Here is a 25,356-nt window from a genome sequence, read left to right as displayed (position 1 = left end):
TATCCCCAATTCCTCCATTCTGTCCTTATAATACTGGTATGATAAATTTAATTTCTCTATAAGTTTTAATCAGCTGAGACATTTGGCTATTGTCGTTGAACATGCTGCTCGTTTCTCGTATTTACCCTGGCATCTTCCCCAGCTACAGGGCAAGAACCACAGGTGTATGAATTGGGTCCGTCAAAACCACCAAGGCAGAGCCAGGGCCCATCACAATGTCTGTCACAGAGTGGTGCTCAGTCAATATTTGCTGAATGAGTTTCTTATCTGGGTAACTTCATGTATTATCCAATCACAATAGATGTAAAATGAAACCGCAGAGGTGTGTTTACAAACTGGAATGCTCATTGGCTAATCCCTTAAGTGGGCAGAACTCCCAGTTGAAAAGGATAGGGTTATAACCCTCACTTAATCCTACTGCAGCGGAGAGAAAGAAGAGCCTGGACGAGAAGGTTGGTGGTGAATTTCTTATACTTTCTTCTTGGGCTTGGTTGGATAGATATGTTGTGGTCTAATTTGCAGCTGATAGCCAGCAATTGTGGTAAATTTGTGACTGATTTAAGACTTACCATTTCTTTCTTTTTTTTTTTAAGATTTATTTAATTTAATTTAATTAATTTATTTATTTATACAAGCACTGGGTACAGTCAGAAGCACGGGAGGGTGAGAGAACTCACCAGAGCCAGAGCGGGGAGCAGAGCAGGCAGAAGGGCCGAAGTACACTGCTGAGGGGAGCAGCGGGTGGCAGGAGAGGTCTGCGCGCCATGTGGGACCCTCCTCTGGTGGCCGGGGAGCAGCCGGGGATCGAACCGGCGCAGCAGAGGCTGCAGGAAGCTTCGCCACCCAGCGCTCAACCGCTGCGCCCAACCGCTGCGCCACCGGGGAGGGCCAAGACTTATCATTTCTAAACATGCCTATATCAAATCAAAAGAATAAATACTTTTTCTCTGTAAAGAAGAAATGTAATTAAAAGTTAGCTGATGCGTATCTACACAGGGCCTTTTGAAGGTTTTCATTGCCTATGCCAGATGCACATAACATCAGACACGAAATGTCTATACACCCACATCACACTTGAGTGAACTTTCAAAAATAAGTCTATGAGTCAGGTGATGTTTGCTGATTGGTTCATATAACATGCTTAGGAGAATTTAACCTTTATTAATTTTTGAGCCATTACATTTTTTTTTTCTCCTCGGGCAAATCTCATGTATTTTCATGCACTTGAAAAAAAAAACACAAAGGCACTACTCAGCTGTGCGTGGTGTGTAAGGAATGAAGGAAAACTCCTGCATCCCGCTTGGAAGATTTAATCTAAATGCTCTGATGCTGAGCTCTGATCCCAGAGCCTTGTATCCCAGGGTTAACTATGCCAGCTTGAAAAGCAGGAATCAATTGTTGGTGGGTGTGGTGTGACGCATCTGAAGAGGTGAGATCCCATGTTTCTGAATTACATATAATATTGTAAACCAATGTGTCTCAATTTTAAAAAAAATAGGAATTTCTAAATCACTTTTTTACTTAATGCTTTTAACCTCACTGTTCAAATAATTGAGAAAGACATGTATTGTTTTGCCTACATTGTCCAAAGTGACTGTTGTTAACATTGTCAGTAGAATTTCACCTCCAGCTGGCTGCTTTCCCAACCTGTGTGCTCCTTAGATAGGAGCCTAAGGCCAAAAAAGTGAAGACAAGGGAAGAAAAATAAGATCAGAAAGGTTGTTAAAATTGGCAGAAAGGGGGGGGGGGAGGGAAGGGGCAGGGAGAGGAAGAACTAGAGTCAAAATAAGGGGGGGGGGTGCAATTGTATGGGGAATATAACCAAAATGAAAATGCGTACATTGTACAAAGTTGAAAAATGATGTAAGAATTATATAAAATAAAATATTAAAAAAGACAAAAAATTGGCAGAAAGGAGATGATATAATGCCGAACCAAGTCATTTTATAGTTGAAAATTGCTGATATATCTTCCAGACCCAGCCCAAGGCTGGGACCTACACATTAGTTCCTTTTTTAAGCTTAACACTTGAAGAAGCTCTTGCACGAAGTCTTCTCTTCAAGGGGTTCGTGAAAATGACCTAGCAGGTAAATTGAGTCAGTGTTCTCCTAAATTCCCTCTCTTCCCTTTTTCTACTCTCGGCCACACTCAGCTCCAGCACTTCACCATTTGCTCATCCTACTTTTTAGATTTTATTTATTTATTTATACAAGCATTGGGTACAGTCAGAAGCGCGGGAGGGTGAGAGAATTCACCAGAGCCAGAGCGGGGAGCAGAGCAGGCAGACTGACGAAACACACTGCTGAGGGGAGCAGCGGGCACTGCAAGAGAGGTCTGCGCGCCATTTGGGGACCCTCACGGGTGGCCGGGGATCGAACCGGCACTGCAGAGGCTGCGGGCAGCTTCGCAGCCCAGCGCTCAACCACTGCGCCACCAGGGGAGGCCCTCATCCTACTTTTTAAAATTGTTCTGCAATTTATTCCAGCCCATCAGTCCTTCGGAAGAAAAACCTAGATTCACACCCTAAAATTCAGGGGTAATTTAATTACATTTTCACTCTAGTCTCAGCTTCTCAAACTCTATTTCAATGGAGAAGCAAATCACCTGGGATCTTGTGAAAAATGCAGACCTTCGTCCCCTAGGTCTGGCCCAGGGAATGAGACTCTACATTTCTAACAAGTTCCCAGGTGAAGCTAATGCTGCTGGTGCAAAATTACACTTTCAGAGAATGCCTTTCCTCATTTCAGAAACGCATTTGTTTTCTTTCCTCACATGTTAAGATTGCTGCAATCTGGAAATAATAGATGTGTGTGCATGCATGGGTGAGTATGTGCCCACACCCACATGCGGCCTCTTTTGAGTCTACTGTGTTCAGCGGTTTGCATACATGATCTCATTTCCACCTCATAACCAAATTAATCAGGTCCTGTTAGACTAATGGTATGGATGAGGAAACTGAAGCTCAGAGAGGTTTAGAACTTGCTCAAATGAGAGGTAAGGGTGAAATTTGAACCTTGGTCTTGTGTTTTACTCATACTTAGGGCCTAACTCAGAGATATGCTTTGGCTAAGAGATTTTGGGTGAGAACAAAATTGTTAGGTAAGGTGTCACACCCACTCTCCAAAGACACTCAAGCCACCTTGGGTACTATCTGCACATCTCAGGAGAAGCTGCACAAGATGAAGCTTGGGAGCCCTGAGGGGCAGATTCAATTCCCAAAGTCCTAAGAGCCCCCGCAGGGAGCCTTTATGGTAAACCAGTTGGGTTTAGTTTAGGACACACCTCTCAGTCAATATCAGCACCCCAAAAGGCACTGTTTAAAGGTGGGTTTGAGCTTCTACTTCCCTGGATCCCTTGGGCTTGGATCTTTCAGCAGCTACCCTCTAAGTGTTTGCATTTTGGGTGAAATCCAGAAAGTACTGCTCCTTTTCTTCCTGCTTTATTTCCCACAGATGGAGTGAAAATTTCCATTGTGCTTGTTCTTTAAGCTTTGACAATGCACTTTTTTAAACAATGAGAATAACTAGGTATACTTTTTGAAGCGTAAACAAACTTGATCTGTGTTACAAAGTTGTGGTTTTGCATAATCTTCTTTGAAATTCCTTAGAGGTCAAGGAAGAAAGAATAGAGGATTTACCCTGTGCCCTTAAGCCATGGGGCAGGAGACTGGGACTCAAACAAAAGAATTTATATACACTCGTTGGGTAAGGTTCTGTTTACTTCCTGAATACCGTGTTGCACTTTTCTGAAACACTGCATTCTGACTCTTGGTAGTCTGGATGCTTCCATCACTAAATTAGAAGTTTGTAAGGCATTTGGAGGTAAGAACTACATCTTATTTATTGTCCCATGTGTGGAGGGCCTAACCTAATACTGTACTCTGAGGAGGAGCTAAATAAGTAATTAACATTGAAAGAAAGAATGAAAGCTGGAACACAGAAATCTTAACAAGTCTAGAGATGCATCTAGGAGTGGCATGTTGAGGCAACAGTCTCCATGTATCAGGATAACACTGGGTTCACCTGTCAGGAATTTGCCACCTCTTTGGACTTTTGCAATGCAGGATCCAGGGGAAGCAGTTGGCTCCTGAGGTGGGAAATTTTAAGGGTTATAGGCCCCTTCTCTGGGCTCAGCTACAGGCTCACTCGAAGATACTGTAGGACAGTGGGTTCAATTCCAGGCTGCCACAGTCATGCAAATATCACACCCAGTAAAGCAACTCACACAAAATTCTTGGTTTCTTAGTGCATGTGAAAGTTAGGTTTATACTATACTGCAGTCTATTAAGTGTGCTAAAGCATCATATCTAAAAAAAACAATATAGAACTTAATTAAATGTGACACAAGATACGAAGCAAGCGCAGGCTGTTGGAACAACTGGCCCCGATGAACTTGCTTGATGCAGAGTTGCCACTGAACTTCAGTTCGTAAAAACCACATTATCTTCTAAGCACAATCATGGGAACTGCAATAAAATGAGGTGTGTGCTCTTCTGGGAGGAGCAGCCCATCCTGGGAGGGGTTGAGGTTGATACCGGAATTGTCAGGCCTAGTCTCCCAGCCAGGAACGGATTCCAGGCTGCAGGGCAGCTCTGAGCCCCAGCCGCTAGACGCCCCCACGGGTTGGTGTCTCACAAAGCCACAGCAGGAACTTCGCAGACGCTCAGGCAAGCAAGCGAGAAGAGGCAGGTTTGTTTACAGAAAGAAAAAGTTTATTGAGGAGAAAAAGAGCAGAAATAAAGTGGGACTCCCAGGCCAGGGAACCAGGCCTGGGAGGGGCAAGGAAGCCAAATTGGAATTGTGTCTCAGGGAATATATACCTTTTTTTCTCTCATTATTCTAAAACTCCACCAGTCTCTTTGTGATTGGTCAGTTTTCGGCTGTCTCACTTAATTTGCTACTGAGTGGGAGATCTTCAATTCCTTATCTAACAGGTCTGTCTTTCCCATTTGTTACATCTTTATCTTTATGGTCTAGCCCTCCCGGTGAGCATCTTTACACTTTATCTTATCATCTGAAGAAAACCAGGACCATCCTTAACAAGATTATCTGTGGTGCTAGGATGTTTGTTTTTCCCAGTGGAATTGGTTTCATTTCCTTGCTTGTCCTTATCTCTGAAGCCTCCCTAAATTCTTCAGAGGTCCCCTCCTGCACTGTCCCTAAAACTGCCTAATAACCCTAGCTTGCCCTGTCTCAAGGTGAGGACAGGTGGCCCATTGGGGACCTTTGTATAACCTCCAGTTCAGACCTTCATAACCCACCTGAGAGCCCAGTTGGAAAGGCCACTGAGTGGGGGCTGAGAATTGTGGTACAGGGGCCAGTGGCCAAATCCAGCTACTGATGGAACACATGAACAGTTGTGGGGATTTTTTAATGAAGCAGTTACTTGATTATCATGGGAGTGACTGTTTTATTAACATCTAGGGAAAAAATTTCTTTTCTTAGAATAGCAAGGTTGTAGGTTCAGCCCTGTTTGTCTGAGGTGGGGTGTCCTTTATTCTAATGCTGGATTTTTTTTTAGGACTGCCTCTGGGTGTCAGGGAAGGCTAGGATATGGTGGTGGTGGTAGTGGGGGCAGTGGGTAGAGAGCGATCCTTTTGTTTATAATCCAGCTCTGGATTCCAAAATTATAATCTTTAACCTCCCATGTGCCTTGAGAATGTGCAAGAGGCAGATAGAAGTGGGCATAAAGGAGTTCACGAAAATGTCAAAATACATGGGCTTCCCGCATGGCACAGGGGTTAAAGACAGAGCTATCAAGCTATCACCAGCCACTGTAGTACGAGTTCGCTCCCCAGCTAGGGAGCTACTCACATGGCTTAGCAGACCTCTCCTGTCTCACCCATTGCTCCCCTCAGCAGTGTACTTCAGTAGATCTGCCAGTTCTGCTCCCACTCTTTCTCGTGAATCCTCTCACCCCCTGAACCTCTTGCTTACACCCCAGTTCTTGTATGCATATATAAGTCTTTTTTTAAAATGTCAAAATATGCTTCCATATAGCAGCAAACTACAAAAACTCCAATAATGCTTGTAATCACAAAAGGAAGGTAAAAACCACAGTGGATTCTGCTTTTTAAATATCTTGTGCTGCAAAATTGAGTCAAATTTACTTTCCATCCTCTTTTACAAATATCACATGCATTAGAAAAGATACTTATAAATCACATGCAAAGCCAACAGATTAGCCAATCTTAGCATAATTAACTAAGGAAACACTAAGTCTGATTGTCTTTTAAAGAAGCACAAAGAGAAAAGTGTTAGCAAATCTATTCAGATGGATTCTACTAGGTTTGGAGCAGGGACAGAGAAGACAGGCATCAGGAGAAACAGTGACCTGGATCTTAGAGAAACCTTTTTATTTGTTGGGGATGGACGCTGTTTTGCTACTAGAGTCAGTGGGTATTTGAGCAAAGTTGGGTGAGTTAACTGAGAGGAATGTTTTCTGGGCCCATTTAGGACTACTGAATTATTGTGACTTGTGGATCAGAGTTTCATAGATAATAGTAAATATTCCAGTATGGAAAAAAAAGTGTAATACTCTACTTGATGTGGGTCAGATATTGTAGTATATATTTTCTCTTGTATGTTTTTCAGTCCTCAGTCCTGCTAGAGTTATTAGGGGAGAGGTACTCCCCTCCCCCTGCTCCCATTTCAGAGATTAGGAGACTGAGGCTTAGAGAGGTTGAATAAGGTTGCATAACAGTGTAGACTCTAAAGCCCAGGGCCCTGTGCCTTTGAAAGGTGGGACAAGTCACACATACTTATTTCCATTTTAGGACTGGACATATGTGGGTTCTGGGCCTGGCACAGAGTAGTCTGTATGTGAACAGGATCACATCTATAACCCAGCCCTCAGCTTTCTCCACATTTATTCCCTCCATGAGGCCAGGCTAGCTATTAATACATAGCCAGGAGGTTATACTCGAGCACAGGTTTCCTCTGTCATCTGGTGATCTTGATCCTCCCAACAGAAATAACTGTACCCTATCCCTGGCACCCAAACACTCACCTGCTTGTGTCATTCCTATACCTCCACCGGCACCCAGACCCTCACCTGCTTGTGTCGTTCCTATACCTGCACAGGCCCCATCTCTGCATCCCTTTAGTGCTGATTTTGCCATGCCAACAAGAAGTTTGTCCCATACTTAATAATTTTAGGTTGCCATTTTGCTGTTCCTCCTTTCATCTGAGAAATGTGTTTTACCATCATTGATAGCAGGCCCAGTCAGTGGTAGCTCCCTCTTGACTCAGTCTCTGGGGTAAATGGAAGACTTCAAGTATGACACCCAGTGGCCATGAGAGGTACTCATCTGGTACAATCCAGAGCTGAGCATTTCATTTCATTTTATTTTTTTAGTTTAATATATTTATTTATCTACATTGTTATTCATTTTTGTATGATGTTTGATTTCTCCCCTCAGGTGTAATCCCCATAAGATTCCCACCACCAAACCCGTGACCCATCACAATAATCTCTTGTGCAGAGCTGAGCATTTTAATCTCTAGGTTTCAAATCACTCAGAATAACCAGACAGAAGAAAGACCATTCAGGCTGCATTTTAAGCAAATTTTGCTTAGGAACAACTTTCTGGATGTTATCAGAGATGACCTTATCTGCACCCACTGTCCAAGCCAAAGCCAACTTTCAGTTTTGACTAACTGGGGGAGCAGAATAGAGTTACTATAAAAAGGCTTTTATTTTTTATTTACTACTTTTTAAATTTTGTTTTGTTGAGGTAATATTGTTTTACAGTGATGCGAGGTATAGGATTATGCTTCTTATGATGTAAGTCACCAGCCAGTTCATTATATGAATACAGAAATGCAATAGACTTCTGTATACTGATTTTATAGCCTGACATGTAACTATATTGATTTATCATTTCTAATAGTTTTTTTGTTGTTGTTGGAATCTTTGGGGTTTTCTATGTATATTATCATGTCATATGTAAATAGTGATAGTTTTACTTCTTTTCCAATTTGGATTCCCTTTTATCTTTCTCTTGCCTCATTGCTCTAGTTAGGACTTCTAACACTACGTTGAACACTAGTGGTGAGAGTGGACATCCTTCTTGTGTACCTGATAGTAGAGGAAAAGCTTTCAGTTTCTCACCATGAGAATGATGCTAGCTGTGGGTTCAGTATATAATGGACTTTCTGATGATGAGGCATGTTCCTTCTATCCCCGTTTTACTAAGAGTTTTTATTACAATTGGATACTGAATTTTATTAATTGTATGCCTTCTTTGCATCTATTCATATGAGTATACATTCCTTTCCTTTTGCTGTGGTAAATCACACTGACTGATTTATGTATATTGGAATGAATCCCATTTGGGTATGACATATGATTCTTTTACTGCATTGTTGAATTTGGTTTGCTGAGATTTTTTTGAGAATTTTTGCTTCTGTGTTCATCAGAGATATTGGCCTGTGGTTTTCTTTTTTTGTGATGTTCTGGTCTGCTTTTGGTATCAGAGTGATGTTGGCCTCATAAAATAGGTTTGGGAAGGCCTCCCTGGTGGCGCAAGGGGTTAAGCACTGCACTATGAAGCAATACACAGCCTCTGCAGCATGAGTTCGATCCCTGGCTGGCCAGGGAGAATCCCACATGGCGCAGCAGACCTCTCCTGCCTCGCCCGCTGCTCCCCTCAGCAGTGTATTTCAGTCAATCTGCCTGTTCTGTTTCCCACTTTGTCTCTGGTGAATCCTTTCACCCCCCGCATCTCTGGCCTGTACCCCAACTCTTGTATGCAAAAATAAATAAATCTTTAAAAAAAAATAGGTTTGGACATCTTTACAGACACATCACCCAAAGCAGTGATGTGAAGGTAAAGATAAACAGCTGGGACTACATCAAATTAAAGAGTTTCTGCACAGCAAAAGAGACAATAACAAAAACAAAGAGAAACCCCACCGACTGGGAGAACATTTTTGCACACAACACTAATGATAAAAGACTGATCACAAAAATCTACAAAGAGCTGATGAGACTCAACAAAAACAAAGAAAATAATCCAGTCAAAAAAATGGGCAGAAGAGCTAAAAAGAAATTTCTCTGAAGAGGAAATGCAAATGGCCAACAGGCATATGTAAAAATGTTCAACATCACTTGTAATCCGGGAAATGCAAATCAAAACTACAATGAGGGCCTCCCCGGTGGCTCAGCGGTTGAGCGCTGGGTTGCGAAGCTGCCGGCAGCCTCTGCAGTGCCGTTCGATCTCCGGCTGCTCCCCGGCCACCGGAGGAGGGTCCCACATGGCGCGCAGACCTCTCCTGCCGCCCGCTGCTCCCCAAGCAGTGTACTTCGGTCCTTCTGCCTGTTCTGCTCCCCGCTCTGGCTCTGGTGAATTCTCTCACCCTCCCGCGCTTCTGACTGTACCCAGTGCTTGTATAAATAAATAAATAAATCATTTAAAAAAAAAAAAAAAAACTACAATGAGATGCCATCTTACACCAGTGAGAATGGCACATATTAAAAAAACAAGCAACAACAAATGTTGGTGAGATTGTGGAGAAAAAGGAACTCTCCTGCACTGTTGGTGGGAGTGCAAACTGGTCCAACCACTATGGAGAGCTGTGTGGAGATTTCTGGACCTACTAAACATAGAGCTTCCATATGATCCAGCAATTCCACTCCTAGGTATTTACCCAAAGGACACAGAAACATCAATTTCAAAGAGCACCTGCACCCCTATGTTTATAGCAGTACTATTTACAATAGCTAAGCTTTGGAAACAACCCAAATGCCCAAAAATAGATGACTGGATCAAGAAGATGGTACATATACACCATGGAATGTTACTCAGCATTCAAAAAAGATAAACACATGCAATTTGCAGCAACATGGATGGCGCTGGAAGGGATCATGCTCAGCGAAATAAGCCAGAAAGAAAAAGAAAAATACCGGATGGTCTCACTCATAGCAGGAATCTAGAAAAGTTAAAATAAGAGACCAGGAAAAAGAATAACTATAAGAAAATAAAAATCAAAATCAACAAACAACTATGAACCCAGAGACACTCTATGGGAGGTGGGGGGCGGGGAAGGAGGGATTGGGGTCAAAATAAGGGGGTTGCAATTGTATGAGGAATATAAAAATAAAATTTAAATTTAAAAAAAATAAAAAAAATAGGTTTGGGAGCATTCCTTCCTCAATTTTTTTTTCTTCCTCAATTTTTTTGAAGCATATGAGAAGGATGACTTTGAGAACAGCCTTTAGGATTTTGTTGCTTCTTGAAAGCCAACTTCTTTTTGGCAGACGTCATCTTTGCTCTCGCAGCTTTGGGTTTTGCTGCCTTGGCTTCACTGCCTTGTGCTTGGCAAGGCTCTTGGTGGCCTCTTTAGGCTTGGCAGAGGCCTTAGTCTTCTTGGGATTCTTGGCTACTTTTGGATGCCAGTGGTTGTGGGTTTCTTTACCTTCTTGGGAATCTTCTCTGCTTTCTTGGCTCCCAAGGTCTTCTTGGGCTTCTTAGGGGTGGCCCTGTGGGATTCTTAACTTTAACTGCCCCTAGATTCTTGACTTTGAGTTTTGTTTCCCTCAGAGACAGCCTCTTTGTTGAGTTTAAAGGAGCCCAAGACACCAGTGCCCTTGGTGTGCTGCCCTTGCTCACCATTCTCTTATGGCCCAGCTTGATGTGGCTGCTGTTCTTCTCTACTTCACAGCCACCACCAGCCAGCAAAAGGCCATTGTGCTTCCTGGAAGTGGTCACAGCCCTAGTGGTCAGTTCTGAGGCAGAGGCCAGGTAGCCTTACGCTCCACAGTGCCACTGCCTGCCTTCTTGATCACCTTAGTCTTGGTAGAGAGACTCCTCCACCAGTGCAGAGGCAGCCGTCCCAGCAGTAGTTTCTGCTATGGCAATGGGAGAGATTGGTAGAGGAAAAAGAGATCAAAATTCCAAAGAACAAGTTTTGTGATTGAAACTATCATATTAGCTTTTGATTCCTTTCTCAAAATACCAGAGGCCAGCTCTCAAATCCATAGGATACTGTGATACCTTGATATGTAGAGTTGTTGCTTTTTTTCCCTTAAATTATGAGTTAGAGCATATACACAGCACAGAGCAAAACCACTTATGGATGTTCAAGCATTAATTATATAATTAACAAATTCTGTTTTAAGCTGTAAAACATTGTTAGCATCCCAGAACCACCCCTTATCGTTCCCCCATCATAGCCCTGTCCTGCTCACTATAGGTAACTACCATCCTGCCTCTTATAATTATTTTCTTGCTTTTCTTCATAGTTTTACCTCCTATGTTTATATCCCTAAGCAATATTTCTATTTCACCACTTTTAGAGTCTTATAAATGTAGACATACCATGCAGCCTATTTGTTTGTTCCTTAAACATATTTTTCTTATTTTGCCCTTTAGAAAACCCCGAGTCAGGAATCATGGCAGCCAAACCCAAGCTCTACTACTTTCATGGCAGGGGCAGGATGGAGTCGATCCGCTGGCTTCTGGCAGCAGCTGGAGTGGAGGTTGGTGTTTGGAAAGAGAAAATAGAGTGATTTGAGTGAGACTGAAGTGGTTCTTGTCCCCTTCCAATACAAGATGGTGACTTTAAACTCCACTCTTTGCCTCTCAACTGTTTTCCTTTGTCAGGGATGAAAGAGGAGGGATTTCCACTCTCTATTTAAGTGGCCATCAGAGTGGAAACCCAGGGAAGCATTCTTAGGGACTGAAAGATCTTGGTGGATCTTAAGAAGGAGAGTGAGAAGGACATATCTGAATCATTCTATTTAATGGGACCAGTTGATTTTGTAGGGTCTGCCTCCTCTGCCTCAACACCTCAGTCTTGTTCTAGTCACATCTGCCCCACCTGGAGACAGGCCCACCTGCACGCTGGTGTCCCTTCAAACCCTCATCTGAAAGATCTGGCAAAAACATTCCTTCGCTCTAACTTCCTTTCTGCTGCCTTTTCCATAGATTTTCACAAGTGCTTTGGAATTTTGTTTCATGCAATTTTAGACTTTTTTTCCCTATTTGAATGCCATGGCCTCTAGAACAAAGACTCATTACCTTCTTTGTTTTGCTCACCTTATTCTACCCTTATCTCAAGATCCTTCACATAAAAGTTTTAGAAATTTATCAATAAATTATGATAACTCCCCCTAGGTCATACTCTTTAGATCCATTTCACTGAATATATTAACAACAAAGAGAACTTCAGTTTATCCTGAACGGGAGGTGGAATAACAGAAGAGAAAGAAAGTGAGAAAACGGAAGAGGAGAAAGTTTCCTTTTAAAATTTTTATTCTGGGAGCCATAGGGCATTTTATGTTTTATATTGTGAACATTTCTCCTACCCTCCTTGTCCTCCCCCCAACTTCCCTTCCTGCCCTCCCTTCCTGTCCTTACTACGGTTATAATGATGTCTTTATTTTTATCTAGTTTGAGGAAGAATTTCTTGAAACAAGAGAACAATACGAGAAGTTGCAGAAGGGTGAGTCTAATTTTATTCAATGTTATATTATTAGAAAGAAGTGGAAAATTGTTTCTGGAAATATTCACTTCAGTATAGATCATAGGGCTCCAGAAAGACTCTTAGAAAAGACACATTGTATGATTGCTAGTATTGATGATGGTTCACCATGTCCCTGGCACAGAGGTAAATTTGTCACAGGCCTTGTCTACTTGGCCTTCATAAAGACTGTTCAAGTAGATGATGACTGTGACCTCAGTTAAATATGGTAGTATGGGTTGACCCAGAGCCACTTGGGTCAACATTCCCCATCCCTTTAAAAATTCATAAAGGGTTAAGACAAGGGGTTAAGACACAACCTGTGAAGTTGTCCTCAGCCTCTGCAGCATGAGTTCGAGCCCCAGCCAGGGAGCTACCCACATGGTGCAGCAGACCTCTTCTGTCTCACCCACAGCTCCCCTTACCAGTGTGTTTCAGTTAGTCTGCCTGTTCTGTTCCCCACTCTGTCTCTGGGGAATCTTCTCACCCCCCCATACCTCTGGCCTGTACCCCAGATCTTGTATGCATAAATAAGTAAATCTTAAAAAAAAAATTGAACACTTATAGAACTTCCTTTAGGAAATGGAAGTTTTTCAGTCTCTTCAGTAATAATACTATTGATATTTCCAAAGCATGAACACAAATAATACCTTATTTTTACTCAAAGAAATTAAGTATATGGGCAGCATAAGCAGGATAGGTACTGTGTGGAGCAGGAAAGAGGCTCAGAGAAATTAGAGACTCACTCACAATCACCCAACCAGCCAGGGGCACTAGCTCCCTGGAAAGCTGTGACTGGTGGCAATGTCCTTGCAACCAGCTGTTATTGCCTCTCACTATGGCAAGTAGCAACAGTAGTGGAAATTTGAGAAATTAACTGTGATTTTTCCAATGCACTGACAAAATCTGGTTCTTATTCTGGGTAACTTTTTCTTATTTTCAACAATGTGCAAGTAGGTGTTAATGGAAAATTAGAAGTGGACAATTCTGTAGGCTTACAACCACCATGCAAGGTGGTTTAACCTCTCTTTGCTCAAACCACAGATGGACGCCTGCTCTTTGGCCAAGTGCCTCTGGTTGAGATGGATGGAATGGCACTGACACAGACGAGGGCCATCCTCAGCTATCTTGCTGCCAAGTACAACTTGTATGGAAAGGACTTGAAGGAGAGAGTCAGGTACCATAATGTTCATGCTTGTACATTAAGTCTTCATTTAACATTGTTGAGAGGTCTTGGATGTTGTGACTTAAGCAAAACAACATATAAGGAATGGGCCTCCCTTGTGGTGTGGCACAAGGGGTTAAGTTGCAGCACTATGAAGCTATCTGCAGCTGCTGCAGCATGAGTTCGATCCCCGGCCAGGGAGGTGACTCACATGGTGCAGCAGGCTTCTCCTGACTTGCCCTCTGCTCCCCTCAGCAGGGTATTTCAGTCAATCCACCTGTTCTGTTTCCCACTCTGTCTCTGGTGAATCCTCCACCCCCTGCACCTCTGGCCTGCACCCCAGCTCTTATATGCATAAATAAATAAATCATTAAACAAATATATAAGGAACCAGTTTTACCATAGACCAATTGATAAAATAAGCATTAAGTGCCTATGACATTTGTCTTATTACAAAATAATCACCAAGCGTGTAAATAAAGACTCCAAACTCATTCAATATTAAATAATAGTTACCAATTCATTCATTCATTCATTCATTCATTTATTTTCCAACCCACTTATTTCAGTTCAGGGTTGTGGGTAACAAGAGCCTATCGTGGCAACTCAGGGTACAAGGTGGAACCCAGCCCTGGACAGGATACCCTTCCATTGCAGGATGAACTCACCCACCCACCCACTTAGACTAGGATAGTAGAGACACGCCAGTGAGCCTAACTGCATATCTTAGACATGTGGAAGGAAACCAGAGGACCTGGAAAAAACCCAGACAGACCTGGGGAGGCTACACAAATGCCACACAGACTGCCAGGAACCATTTTTTTCTCATCAAAGTTATGATGTTGAACAAAGATTATTCTAGAATTCTATTTTTTAAAAGATTTATTTTTATTTATGCATACAAGAACTGTGGTGTCAGCCAGAGGTGCAGGGGGCGAGATGATTCATCAGAGACAAAGTGAGGAACAGAACAGGCGGATCTACTGAAATAAATACACTGCTGAGGGAAGCGTGGGCAAGGCAGGAGAGGTCTGCCATGCCATCTGGGTAGCTCCCTGACCAGGGACCAAACTCAGGCCACGGTGGCTGGTGATAGCTTGTGGTGGCTGGTGATAGCTTGATAGTGCTAAGACTTTCACCCCTGCACCACCAGGGAGGCCCCCATATTTCAGAGTTCTTATCCAAGTTCTGCAGGCTTCACCAACTGAGTCCTGATTCAGGTGCAGCCTGTCATGCTGGACTGAGGGGTGAAGACAGGAGGAGCAAAGAGGAGACATGCTTCCTACACCAGCAATGTCTTGTGCTTAACTGAGTAATAAGTAGCCCAGGTCTCCCCTTTATTACTCATAGTGTTCTGCATTCAACATTCTCATATTCTCTCTGCTCGCCTAACAAAATATATTCTCATAAAATGACCTGGTAACTTCTACATGATGGTGGAAAGGATTAACTCAGTAAACAAATAGATGAATGACCCATTATCACAAATGCTGTTTAACATATCACCTTGAAACACAGTGACTTAAATCAGCAAGCATGTCTTATTGCATGCCCGTCTATGGAATAACTAGCCAGACTTGACTCATCTTGACTGAACTCACTCATATGTCTATAGTCAACCAATAGTCAGCCAGGAGGCTTTGGTCTTGGGTATTGACCGTCAATTTAGGGGGGGAAAGGATCATATGCTTCTCATCCTGATTCATTCTCCTAGTGGCTAGGTGGAGTTGAAAGAGAGGGAATATGAAGCCCCAAGTTCTAGGCTCAGAGCTGACACCTCATAGATCCCACCTCATTCTCTTAGACAGTCATGAGGTCAGCCTGGATAACAGGCTCCAGTATTGTTTTATCACAAATATTAGAAGGTGAACGTCTGTGACAGTTTGCTGTTCTTTTTGCATCTACATACCATTTGCTCTGTGCACACTGCTAGACTTGGCTGAGGATGACTGGGTGATCATTCTCCATATTAGTTTTACAAGAGATAAATAGACTTGAGGCAAAACAAGGACTTACAACTGTAAAATTTTATTCTTCATTTGGTCGCCATAAGGTTGGGTGAGAAGGGATCAATATACATAGAAGACTGGACAGAAGTTAAGACCCAAGCTAATTTTTCAGAAAGAGGAGAGAGAAAGAGTACATAACCTGGAATGAGCAAAATTTCTAACAAGAAACAGCACATCCCAAATTCCCACATTTCCATCTTTCAACCAAACTTAGTTTAGTCATTCTAACCTGTAATCCCAAATGTGTAGGGCAAGAGAAAGTTTCTTTTTTTTATAACAATGTAAGCAAGTACTAGCCTACAAAAGCAATCTGCTTCCCAGTAGTTTGCTGCATCTTCAAAAAAAATTTTTTTAATCCCCCTGATTTGTCCAAGATGTGTACCCTAAGTCATAAATAGCATCTTTATTATTCTTTCCTACAGGTTAGGAATGAACTGAACTAGATTAAAGAAAGCAAGCAAGCTAGGTGGCACTCTAACAGGGAAGAAAGATGATTTATAATCAGACTGGTCAATAAAAGTAAAAGTCTTTTCATATGCGTTAAAAAGAAAGACAAGAAAAAGAAAACAAAATTTGTTGGGCAATTAGCACATGGTGGAGTATATAAGATACACAATGAGTTTGCAAACTAGTTGTAGAAATAACTAGTATGTCATGCCTGCACCAAAAGGCCAATAAGTAACAATATATATTATCATTGGTTTCAGTAAGCATTTTAAAAAGTGTCAATTAAAGGAAAAATTTAAAGAGCAGGAAATAGAGTTGTTTGACCTGACCAAGAACTTTTCTCAGTTGACTAATTGAAGACCTGCTCAATTATATGTCTCCTTTAAATAAGTGAAAATGTTCTGGTACTAAATAGTTTTGCACTACTTGGTAAATGTCATTCAATTCAGATTTTAAAATGATATAATCTAATTACTTGTTAATGGCAGACTTCAACTTAAAGGCTCTCATAATTCTTTCACATATCACTTTATTCAACAAACATTTCCATAGACCCTGCTGTACTGCAGTCACTTGGCTGATATTGGCTCCTAAGCATGGAAGCTTAAGGCAGAGGGCATCAAAAGTCACCTGCTCCAATTTATACCATATAAGTGGCATATTTGGAAACCCCATACTCAAAAGTTTCCTCTTGGAATAAGAATTACATTTTTTTGTCAGGATCGATATGTATGCTGATGGGACCCTGGATCTCATGCTGATGATTGCTGGGGGTGCATTTAAGCCACCTAAGGACAAAGAGGAGAACCTTGTTTTAACTGTGAAGAAAGCTAAAACCCGTTACTTCCCAGTCTTTGAAAAGGTAGGCTGCAAGAACCTAGACTTTTACACTCTTTTTGCTGTTAAGAATGTTTAAAGAGGGCCTCCCCTGGTGGCGCAGCGGTTGAGCGCTGGGCTGGGAGGCTGCCTGCAGCCTCTGCAGCGCCGGTTCCATCCCCAGCCACCTGTGAGGGTCCCACATGGCGCGCAGAGCTCTCCTGCTGCCTGATGCTCCCCTCAGCAGTGTATTTCGTCAGTCTGCCTGTTCTGCTCCCTGCTCTGGCTCTGGTGAATTCTCTCACCCTCCCGTGCTTCTGACTGTACCCAGTGCTTGTATAAATAAATAAATCTTTAAAACAAAACAAAACAAAAGAATGTTTAAAGAGTGAATATCTTTGAAAAGATAGAAATGATGTTAGAGATTTACTGCATTTGGACCAAAACTTTAATAAGGACTCTAGAACAAATGGCATGTGTAACTATGGAATTTCCAACAAAATATAGTTGGAATAGGCCAAGTGCAATGAAAGGATGCAGCATTTCTATTCTGATTTAAAAAATAAGCCATCAGCCCAAGGTGTCACCACCTCAGATTCCTTTGAAGTCAGTTAGGTTTTTTATTGTAGGCTAATCATACCTCAATCAAAAGAATGCCTTTTAAAGTTATAGCTTTTTAAAGTCATTTTGGGTGAATACTAATTACAGATATCCTCAGTACATCTGATCAGTTTCCAAGCCTAGAGAATAACAGGAGACATGATAGACTTGTTAGCAGGGGATCCCATAAATAAAGGTTTGCAAAACAAAAGAATTCTGCAGATTTATTCTCAGTGTTAGGCAAGAAGATTTACTGTTGATTGCACTATATAGTTAAGAGTTCTTCCAATTTCAGAGTATCAGACAAGTAAGTTCCTGTTATCTGGAGACAGTGTATAAAGTTGTCAAGATACCTTCCATCTAAAAAAATATTTTCTTTGAGTTATAGTATTAAGGTATCACAGAACAGATTTTGAAATCTATGTGTCCTAATCCACGACTTCCAATACGTTTAAAATATTTTTTTGTTTGTTCAAAATAGGATCAAACTCAAATTCATTCATTGGAATTAGTCAATTGCATTTCTCAGCTGCTTTTAATCCATGAGGCCACCCTTTTTTCTCTTTCTCTCCTTTTTTTTTTCCTCTTTCATTTTTCTTGTTCTGTCTCCCACAGTGGATTTTACTAATTGCAACCTACCCCTTTATTCACTAGACTCCCTGCTAATTGGAAGTTAAAATTAGAGGCTAGATCATGTTCAGGTTTGATTATTTGGCCAGACTACTTTGTAGGTGGTTTGTGGTTTGTTCAGTAGCAAACACACAGTCTGGTTATCATTGTCACATCAATGAGACTGATGATCAAGGCCCAGATCCATTGATTCACTAGTAGATGCAAAATGTGGACCTCCTGATTCTATCAGTCTTTCTTCACTTCTTAACTGCAATACTTTCTAAAAAATGAGACTTCCTGCATAATACATTTGGTTACCCTTGGGTGTGGTTTATGAAGGACATGATTTCTTTTTATTCATCATTTTACAAAATTATTTAGCTAGCAAAATTCTTCACTGGTGAGTTTAATTTTTTTGTTCTTGTGTTATTCTTTAAGCAGCATGATAATATTATTTGTGGACATAAATATAAACATAGTTGCTGTGTTTTGATTATTTTCAGATCTCATTTTTCTAATTTATTTATTTTTATTTATGAAGTATGATTGTTTTACAAATTTGTTAATATTTTGACAATATAGGATTTATCCCCTTAGGTGTGGTCCTTGTAGCTCTCCCACCACCAAAGAATCTCTGCCATAGTCCCTTGTGCTCTCCCCAATTTCTCATTCCTCCTCCTCTCCCTCCCTCTTCCCCACCCCTCTTAGACATCTCCAATCTATGGTCAGTTTTCAAGGACTGGTTTTAAAGTTTGGCTTTGTTTGACCCTTTCGTTTCTCTATATTCCACATGTAAGTGATACCACCCAGTATTTATCTTTCTCCTCTGGCTTATTTCATTTAGCATAACCTTTTCCAGGTTCATTCACGTTGCCACAAATGGCATTAGTTTATCTTTATTGATCATTGAGTAGTATACCATTGTATATGTATATATATATATATATATATACCACATCTTGATCCACTCATTTGTTTTTGGGCATTTAGATTGTTTCCATATCTTGGCTATTGTAAATAGTGCCTCAATAAACATAGGGGCTGAGGTTTCCATTCAAATTAGTATTTTTTATGTACTTTGGGTAGATTCCTAGGAGTGAAATTGCTGGATTGTATGGCAGATCCATTTTAGTTTTTTTTTTTAAAAGATTTATTTATTTATTCATACAAGAACTGGGGTACAGGCCAGAGTATGGGGGGGTGAGAGGATTCACCAGAGAGAGAGTGGGGAACAGAACAGGCAGATCGACTGAAATACACTGCTGAGGGGAGTAGCGGGAGAGACAGGAGAGGTCTGCTGTGCCATGTGGGTAGCTCCCTGGCCGGGGATTGAACTTGTGCTGCAGTGGCTGCGGACAGCCTCATAGGTTGTGTCTTAACACCTTGCGCCACCAGGGAGGTCCCATTTTAGTCTTTTGAAGAACCTTCACAATGCTTTCCACAGGAGCTGGACCAGTCTCCATTCCCACCAACAGTGTAAGAGGAATCCTTTTTCTTACACCCTTGCCAACACTTATTTCTGATTTTTTATTTTTGTTTGTCTTTTAATATGGGCCACTCTGACAGGTATGAGGTGGTAACTCATTGTTTTGACTTGTATTTCCCTGATGATAGTGATAATGAATATATTTTCATGTGCCTGTTGGCTATGGAAGTACTTCATGTTCCTTTGCAGAGTGCCTCTTTACTACTTCTGTCCATTTTTTAAAAATATTTTATTTTATATAATTCTTACATCATTTTTCATTTTTGCACAATGTATGCATTTTCATTTTTGTTATATTCCCCATACAATTGCACCCCCCTTATGTTGACCCTAACCCTTCCTCTCCCCACAATGCGTCTCTGGTTTATAGTTGCTGGTGTCACTCATAGCAGGAATTTAGAAATCCTAAATAAGGGACCAGGAAAAAGACTAATTATAATAAAGTAAAAATCAAAATCAACAAGCAACTATAAACTTCTGTCCATTTTTTGATTGGGCTGTTTGATTTCTTTTTGTTGAGCTGTATAAGCAAAGCTCTTATTCTAAAGGGAATTGAAGTATCCTATCTTTTGGCCAGTGTTAGCTTCTATTTTTTTTGTGGTCTTTTTTTTTTTTTAAGAAAATTCCTTTTTTTTTTTTTTAAGATTTATTTATTTATTTATACAAGCACTGTGTACAGTCAGAAGCGCGGGAGGGTGAGAGAATTCACCAGAGCCAGAGCGGGGAGCAGAACAGGCAGACAGACGAAGTACACTGCTGCGGGGAGCAGCAGGTGCAACAGGAGAGGTCTGCCTGCTATGTGGGACCCTCACCGGTGGCTGGGGATGGAACCGGCGCTGCAGAGGCTGCAGGCAGCTTTGCAGCCCAGTGCTCAACCGCTGCGCCACCAGGGGAGGCCCTATTTGTGGTCTTTTTAACATGACTTCAGCCATGTATTTTCTCTTCCTTATGATTTTCTTTTCTCTGGCACACTTTATTATAAGATTACATTGTATAATACATACAACATGCAAAATATGTGTTCATCAACTGTTTATGTTGTCACTAAGGCTTCTAGTCAACAACAGGTTGCTATTATTAGCTAACTTTTCTTGGAGTCCAAAGTTATATGCATATTTTTTACTGCATGGAAGGGCAACACTTCTAACAGCCATGTTGTTCAAGGTAAACAGTATTTATCTTTTTAGATTTTATGTATATCTGGTATACTTTTAATACTATGTGCTTTATTTTGGATTTGTTTCTATTTATCTCCTCAATATTTCTTTTCGTTTGGAGAAAAACTTTTTAATTCTGGAAAATTTTCTACCTAATAACACTTGAGAATGATTTCATCCTTGTTTTCTCTATTCTGCCCTTCTGGGTTGTTGTTAGATATGTGTGGGAGCTTCATATTTTTCTTCCATGGTATTTAGTTTTTCATATTTTATCTTATTTCTCTGGGTTTCATCAGATCTGTGCACCCAATTACTAACTCTTTCCGCCCCCAACTTTTGCATTGAGGTTTTTGTTTTTAAAGATTTTATTTATTTTTTGCGTAGAAGACCTGGAGTGTAGGCCAGAGGTATGGGGGAGAAGGGATTCACCAGAGACAGAGTGAGGAGGAGAACAGGCTCATCTACTGAAATACACTGCTAAGGGGAGCAGTGGGTGAAACAGGAGAGGTCTGCTGCGCCATGTGGCCTAGCTCCCAGGCTGGGGACCAAAGTCTGGCCATCACAGTGGGCCATCTCCATGACAGCACTGAGGCCCAAACTCTAGGCCACCAGGGTGGTTCTTACACTAAGTTTTTTATATCAATGTTTATATTTTTATTGCAAAATTTTACTAGAATATTTTTAAAATTCATATACTCTTTTTTCTATGTGCCTTTCTTTTTTATCTCTTTGAATATTTTTAATTCCTTAAAGAGTTTATTCTTTTTTGGTTCAAAATTCTGACAATTCTCCTTTTTGGGGGAATCTGTTGCCTCTGTCTCATGAAGAGTAGTTTCATTACACATTACATGCTGTACAATTTGTAGCTCTGAGCCTGTTTTAGGAAGGAATTACACTCCATGTATTGAATATTTGATATTCCACTGTTTTCATTTTTGCCTTGGCTGGTATACTCTAGAAATCACTGACTTTGGACATTTTTTGCCTAATCTGTACTAACATTGTTATTGCCTTAGTATAAAACTAAGAGTTCTTTCTTGTATATATAATAGGAAGAGATGTGGTATTCGAATATACCTTTGCTCTTTATTTGTGGAATAAACCTATAATTTGTATATCTATTACACAAAACTGCATCTGAGACATTTTTATATTTACTTTTCAGTGGATAGTAAAAAGGCTCAGATTTGGACTTCTGGTATCCCTTGGGGATTTAAATTTTCTACTTGCACTATAGTAATCAGATTTTAGCAGATCATAACCTTTGTGTCTCCCTATACTAGCGGGTACAATTTTACTTATTCAGCAGCAGGTCCATAAGTGGGAGCTCGATGCTAGCATTTTACCACCCAAAATGTCTTGATAACATTGATATGTTTCCAAAAAGATGGTGCCAATTTACTGAAATATGTAAGATTGCTGGATTTAACCTATCCTTGCAGGCATTGTTGGAGACTACCAAGAAAAAGATTCTTTAGTAAATTTGATGTGTACGTAGGATTACAAATATATTTGTAATATTTGTTTTTATTTGTAATCTATTTTTATTTATATTCTTTTTTTCTATAGGTTTTGAAAGATCATGGAGAGGATTTTCTTGTTGGTAACAAATTCAGTTGGGCAGACATACAACTGTTAGAAGCTATTTTAATGTTGGAAGAACTTGATGCTTCTGTTCTTTCTGACTTCCCTCTGCTAAAGGTAGTGTATTAACATCCATACAAAGCCCACAAAAAATGGACAGCTGGCCTGAAACAAAATGTGCCTCCAGGTCAATCACAAAAGAAAGTTAGGAAGACTGTTTCAAAGATTATTCCATTCATTTTGGCAATTTTCTTCTCCTTATTCAGAAAGAATCTTAGGACATAAAATCTTACGAAGTGAGAAAGAATGGATTGTTTTGATTTCTGGGACAAATATTTAGTTTTGATTTCTGGGATAAATATTTAGCAGTGTCCCTTTTTATATTGTTTCCTATTTTTTTCGTGCTTTGAGCGTTTGTTCCTCATGAAGGAATGTTAACAAGTCTGTTTTTGTTGTTTCCTTCCCCAGCTTCTACCAGACAACTCTGTCCCCTCCTCAGTTCCCCAGATGCCAGGGCCCTCCCACCCTGTGTATTTCCTTAATTTTTAAGAGTTTCTGTGTGGATGGCACTATCTATCTCCTGTTGCACTGTGGTAGTCTTCAGAATTGTCCTTCTGAATCCTGCCACCTCCAGATCTTACCTGGCCTCTAGTCCAGTTCCTTAGAGTTATTTTATCTAAGAAGTGACTTTACATTTTGTAGTTAAGAACATTTTTTTTTATTACTAAAGAAATGAAAAAATGCAAGTACATGTGGCTACCATAGACGTTTGTATAAACCAAGAAAAGAAAAAGCTCTAACCAGCCTAATGTTACTGTATTACATTCCCTGACCCATTATTTTACATTTTCCTTCCAAATAAGATCATATGAAATATTGTTCTATGGCCTGCTTTTAAAATTTTTCTCAATTATCACCAATGTAGATGAATAAATATTCTTTTGCAATATAATTTTATTTTATATTCATTAGGCCATTGTGTCACATTTCTTTGAAAAATCAGAACTACATACAAAGGGCACAAATTGAGAAATCTCTTTCCCATCACTGCCCCTCCCACCTCCCCATTCTCATAATCACTTTTGTTGGTGTCCTGTGTACCTTGCTGGTGTTCCTATTTATGCAGATACAAGCAAATCTCAATATATAGTCCCATCCTGCTTTCCTACACAAAAAGGTAAATAGTATAAAAAAGTATGTGTCTTGTTCTGACCTCGGCTTTTTTTTTTTTAAGCTGAACAATGCATTCCAGAGATCTTTCCTTGTCAATAAAGGAAACTTCTTTCCTCTTATATATAACATCATTTTAAATTGCTGGCTTATATTTCTTGCAGAGACGTACTATCATTTATATAACCAGTTTTCTTTTTCTGGAAGCGTAGGTTAATTCTATTTTCATTGTGCTAACATTCCTATAGTTTTTTCTTTGCTCATACCCTTACTATTCACTTATAATAAATTCCTAGAAAAGAATTGATAGGTTAAAGAGTATGAATTTTTCAGAGTTTTTAGTATGCACTGCCTAATCGCAACAGTGATTTTCAATAAAAAAATTTAACTCATTTAAACATGACAGCAATTGTATTACGCTTCCCAGGAAAACCCAGCAAAGATGTGTTGTGGGATTAGCTCAGATTTGACACCTTGGATTATATAAACTGGCAATCTAAGTCTCTCCTAAAAGTTTGATTTTTCTCAAAGGTTGTGACTGTTTTATTGGTTCTCATTTCAGGCATTTAAAACAAGGATCAGCAATATTCCTACAATTAAGGCCTTCCTGCAGCCCGGGAGTAAGAGGAAGCAGCCCCCGGATAGCCACTACATACAGGTTGTCAGGAATGTTCTGCAGTTCTGATGGCATCAGGTCTCACGATGGCAACAGTATTGACCCAATTGCAGCATTGACACCTGCCACCAGTCAGGGCCAACTGTAAATTCTAGGAGTCAAGTATCCGAATAGAACAAAACCACATTGCCAATAACAACAAATGTTCATTAAATGCAGTGTGAGACCATTGCGAAGTGTTAACATTTTTTTTTCAATTTGTCAATTGTAGATGATACAATTTTTGTGAAATCAGTGTTCTATAGAAATAGGAGGCAAATATATTTATGTCAGTGACGACATGGGACACTGCTCTGCTTCCTGCATTAAGATCAGGATCACTGAGAGGAGAGGGATCAGTGATTTGGGGGGTAGGATCTCTCCAACACCCTGAAGCTATATAAGTATTGCAATAGGTAAAAAGGGGCAAATTGAGATTAAGATGATGACTGATGCTAGTAGATTCTAAAGGGAAGTATAGGGAGCAGAAAATGTCCAGGGACCACCATTTTAAGACCCTGAATCTAAACTTGGACAATTAGACACTCATGTTCTACTAAACATAGCCACTAAGACTCTTATTTTCTTCAGTAAAACATTTCCAAATAACACTGAAATTGAGATACAACCAATGACTATTTGCACAAATTGACCCAAACAGTCTCTAGCCTTGGTATACTTTAAGGGTAACTGTTGTGTTACAAGTGGTGTAACTCAGCAATCTGTTACAGGGCAGGGAGAGGGCCACTCCAGACCCGGCAAACCTGCCTGCTTTAAATGGGTTCTGCCATCCGCAGCATCAACACAAAACACATGAGACTTTAATGGGAAGGGACTTTGATACAATTAGGAAACAATACAGGAAAGGCAAAGAATATAGTTTCTAAATCAAGCACCCAAATTTACCCAACCCCTCGTGGGTAAAAGTCCATCCAAGCAGGATTGGCCCAGAGCAAGGTCCTAAAGCCTGTGACAAGTCTAAAGTACCTTCCAGGGGGGACCCACAGAAAAGGATCAGAAACAACCAGACAAATCTGGAGGGAAAGGAGCAAAATCAAAAGCAAGACAAAAACCGCCATGGTCACCTCCCCACAGGTCTCTCACCCACATCTGTGTCAACCAGTCCACGACCAAAAAGCAAGCGCAGTTTCTTCACATGTCTCTCCATTCCATGTGCCTCCTCCAGGTCTC

At 40.6% G+C, this 25,356-nt stretch overlaps 1 protein-coding gene and 1 pseudogene across 3 annotated transcripts; one reads left to right on the top strand and one right to left on the bottom strand.

Moving 5' to 3' along the window:
• Positions 1–419: 419 nt before the first annotated feature.
• On the top strand, positions 420–24,349 carry LOC119252564 (glutathione S-transferase alpha-4-like). 3 transcript variants are annotated; one of them, XM_037519869.1, is made up of 7 exons: positions 420–452; positions 11,375–11,481; positions 12,395–12,446; positions 13,509–13,641; positions 16,806–16,947; positions 22,326–22,457; positions 24,073–24,349. In XM_037519869.1, the coding sequence occupies exons 2-7, from the start codon at positions 11,395–11,397 to the stop codon at positions 24,193–24,195; spliced, it is 669 nt and encodes a 222-aa protein (XP_037375766.1). In that variant the 5' UTR covers positions 420–452; positions 11,375–11,394; the 3' UTR covers positions 24,196–24,349. The 3 variants fall into 3 exon arrangements, with proteins under 3 accessions (XP_037375766.1, XP_054554840.1, XP_037375767.1); XM_054698865.1 differs by lacking the exon at positions 420–452 and adding an exon at positions 1,409–1,429; XM_037519870.2 differs by lacking the exon at positions 420–452 and adding an exon at positions 4,621–4,688.
• On the bottom strand, positions 10,172–11,396 carry LOC119251441 (histone H1.5-like; annotated as a pseudogene).
• Positions 24,350–25,356: the final 1,007 nt, after the last annotated feature.

This window comes from Talpa occidentalis, unplaced genomic scaffold (genome assembly GCF_014898055.3).
Source record: "Talpa occidentalis isolate TD23 unplaced genomic scaffold, MPIMG_talOcc4v2.1 talOcc4.2, whole genome shotgun sequence".
In the NCBI taxonomy this organism is placed as follows: Eukaryota; Metazoa; Chordata; class Mammalia; order Eulipotyphla; family Talpidae; genus Talpa; species Talpa occidentalis.
This window is presented reverse-complemented; position numbering and strand designations above follow the sequence as displayed.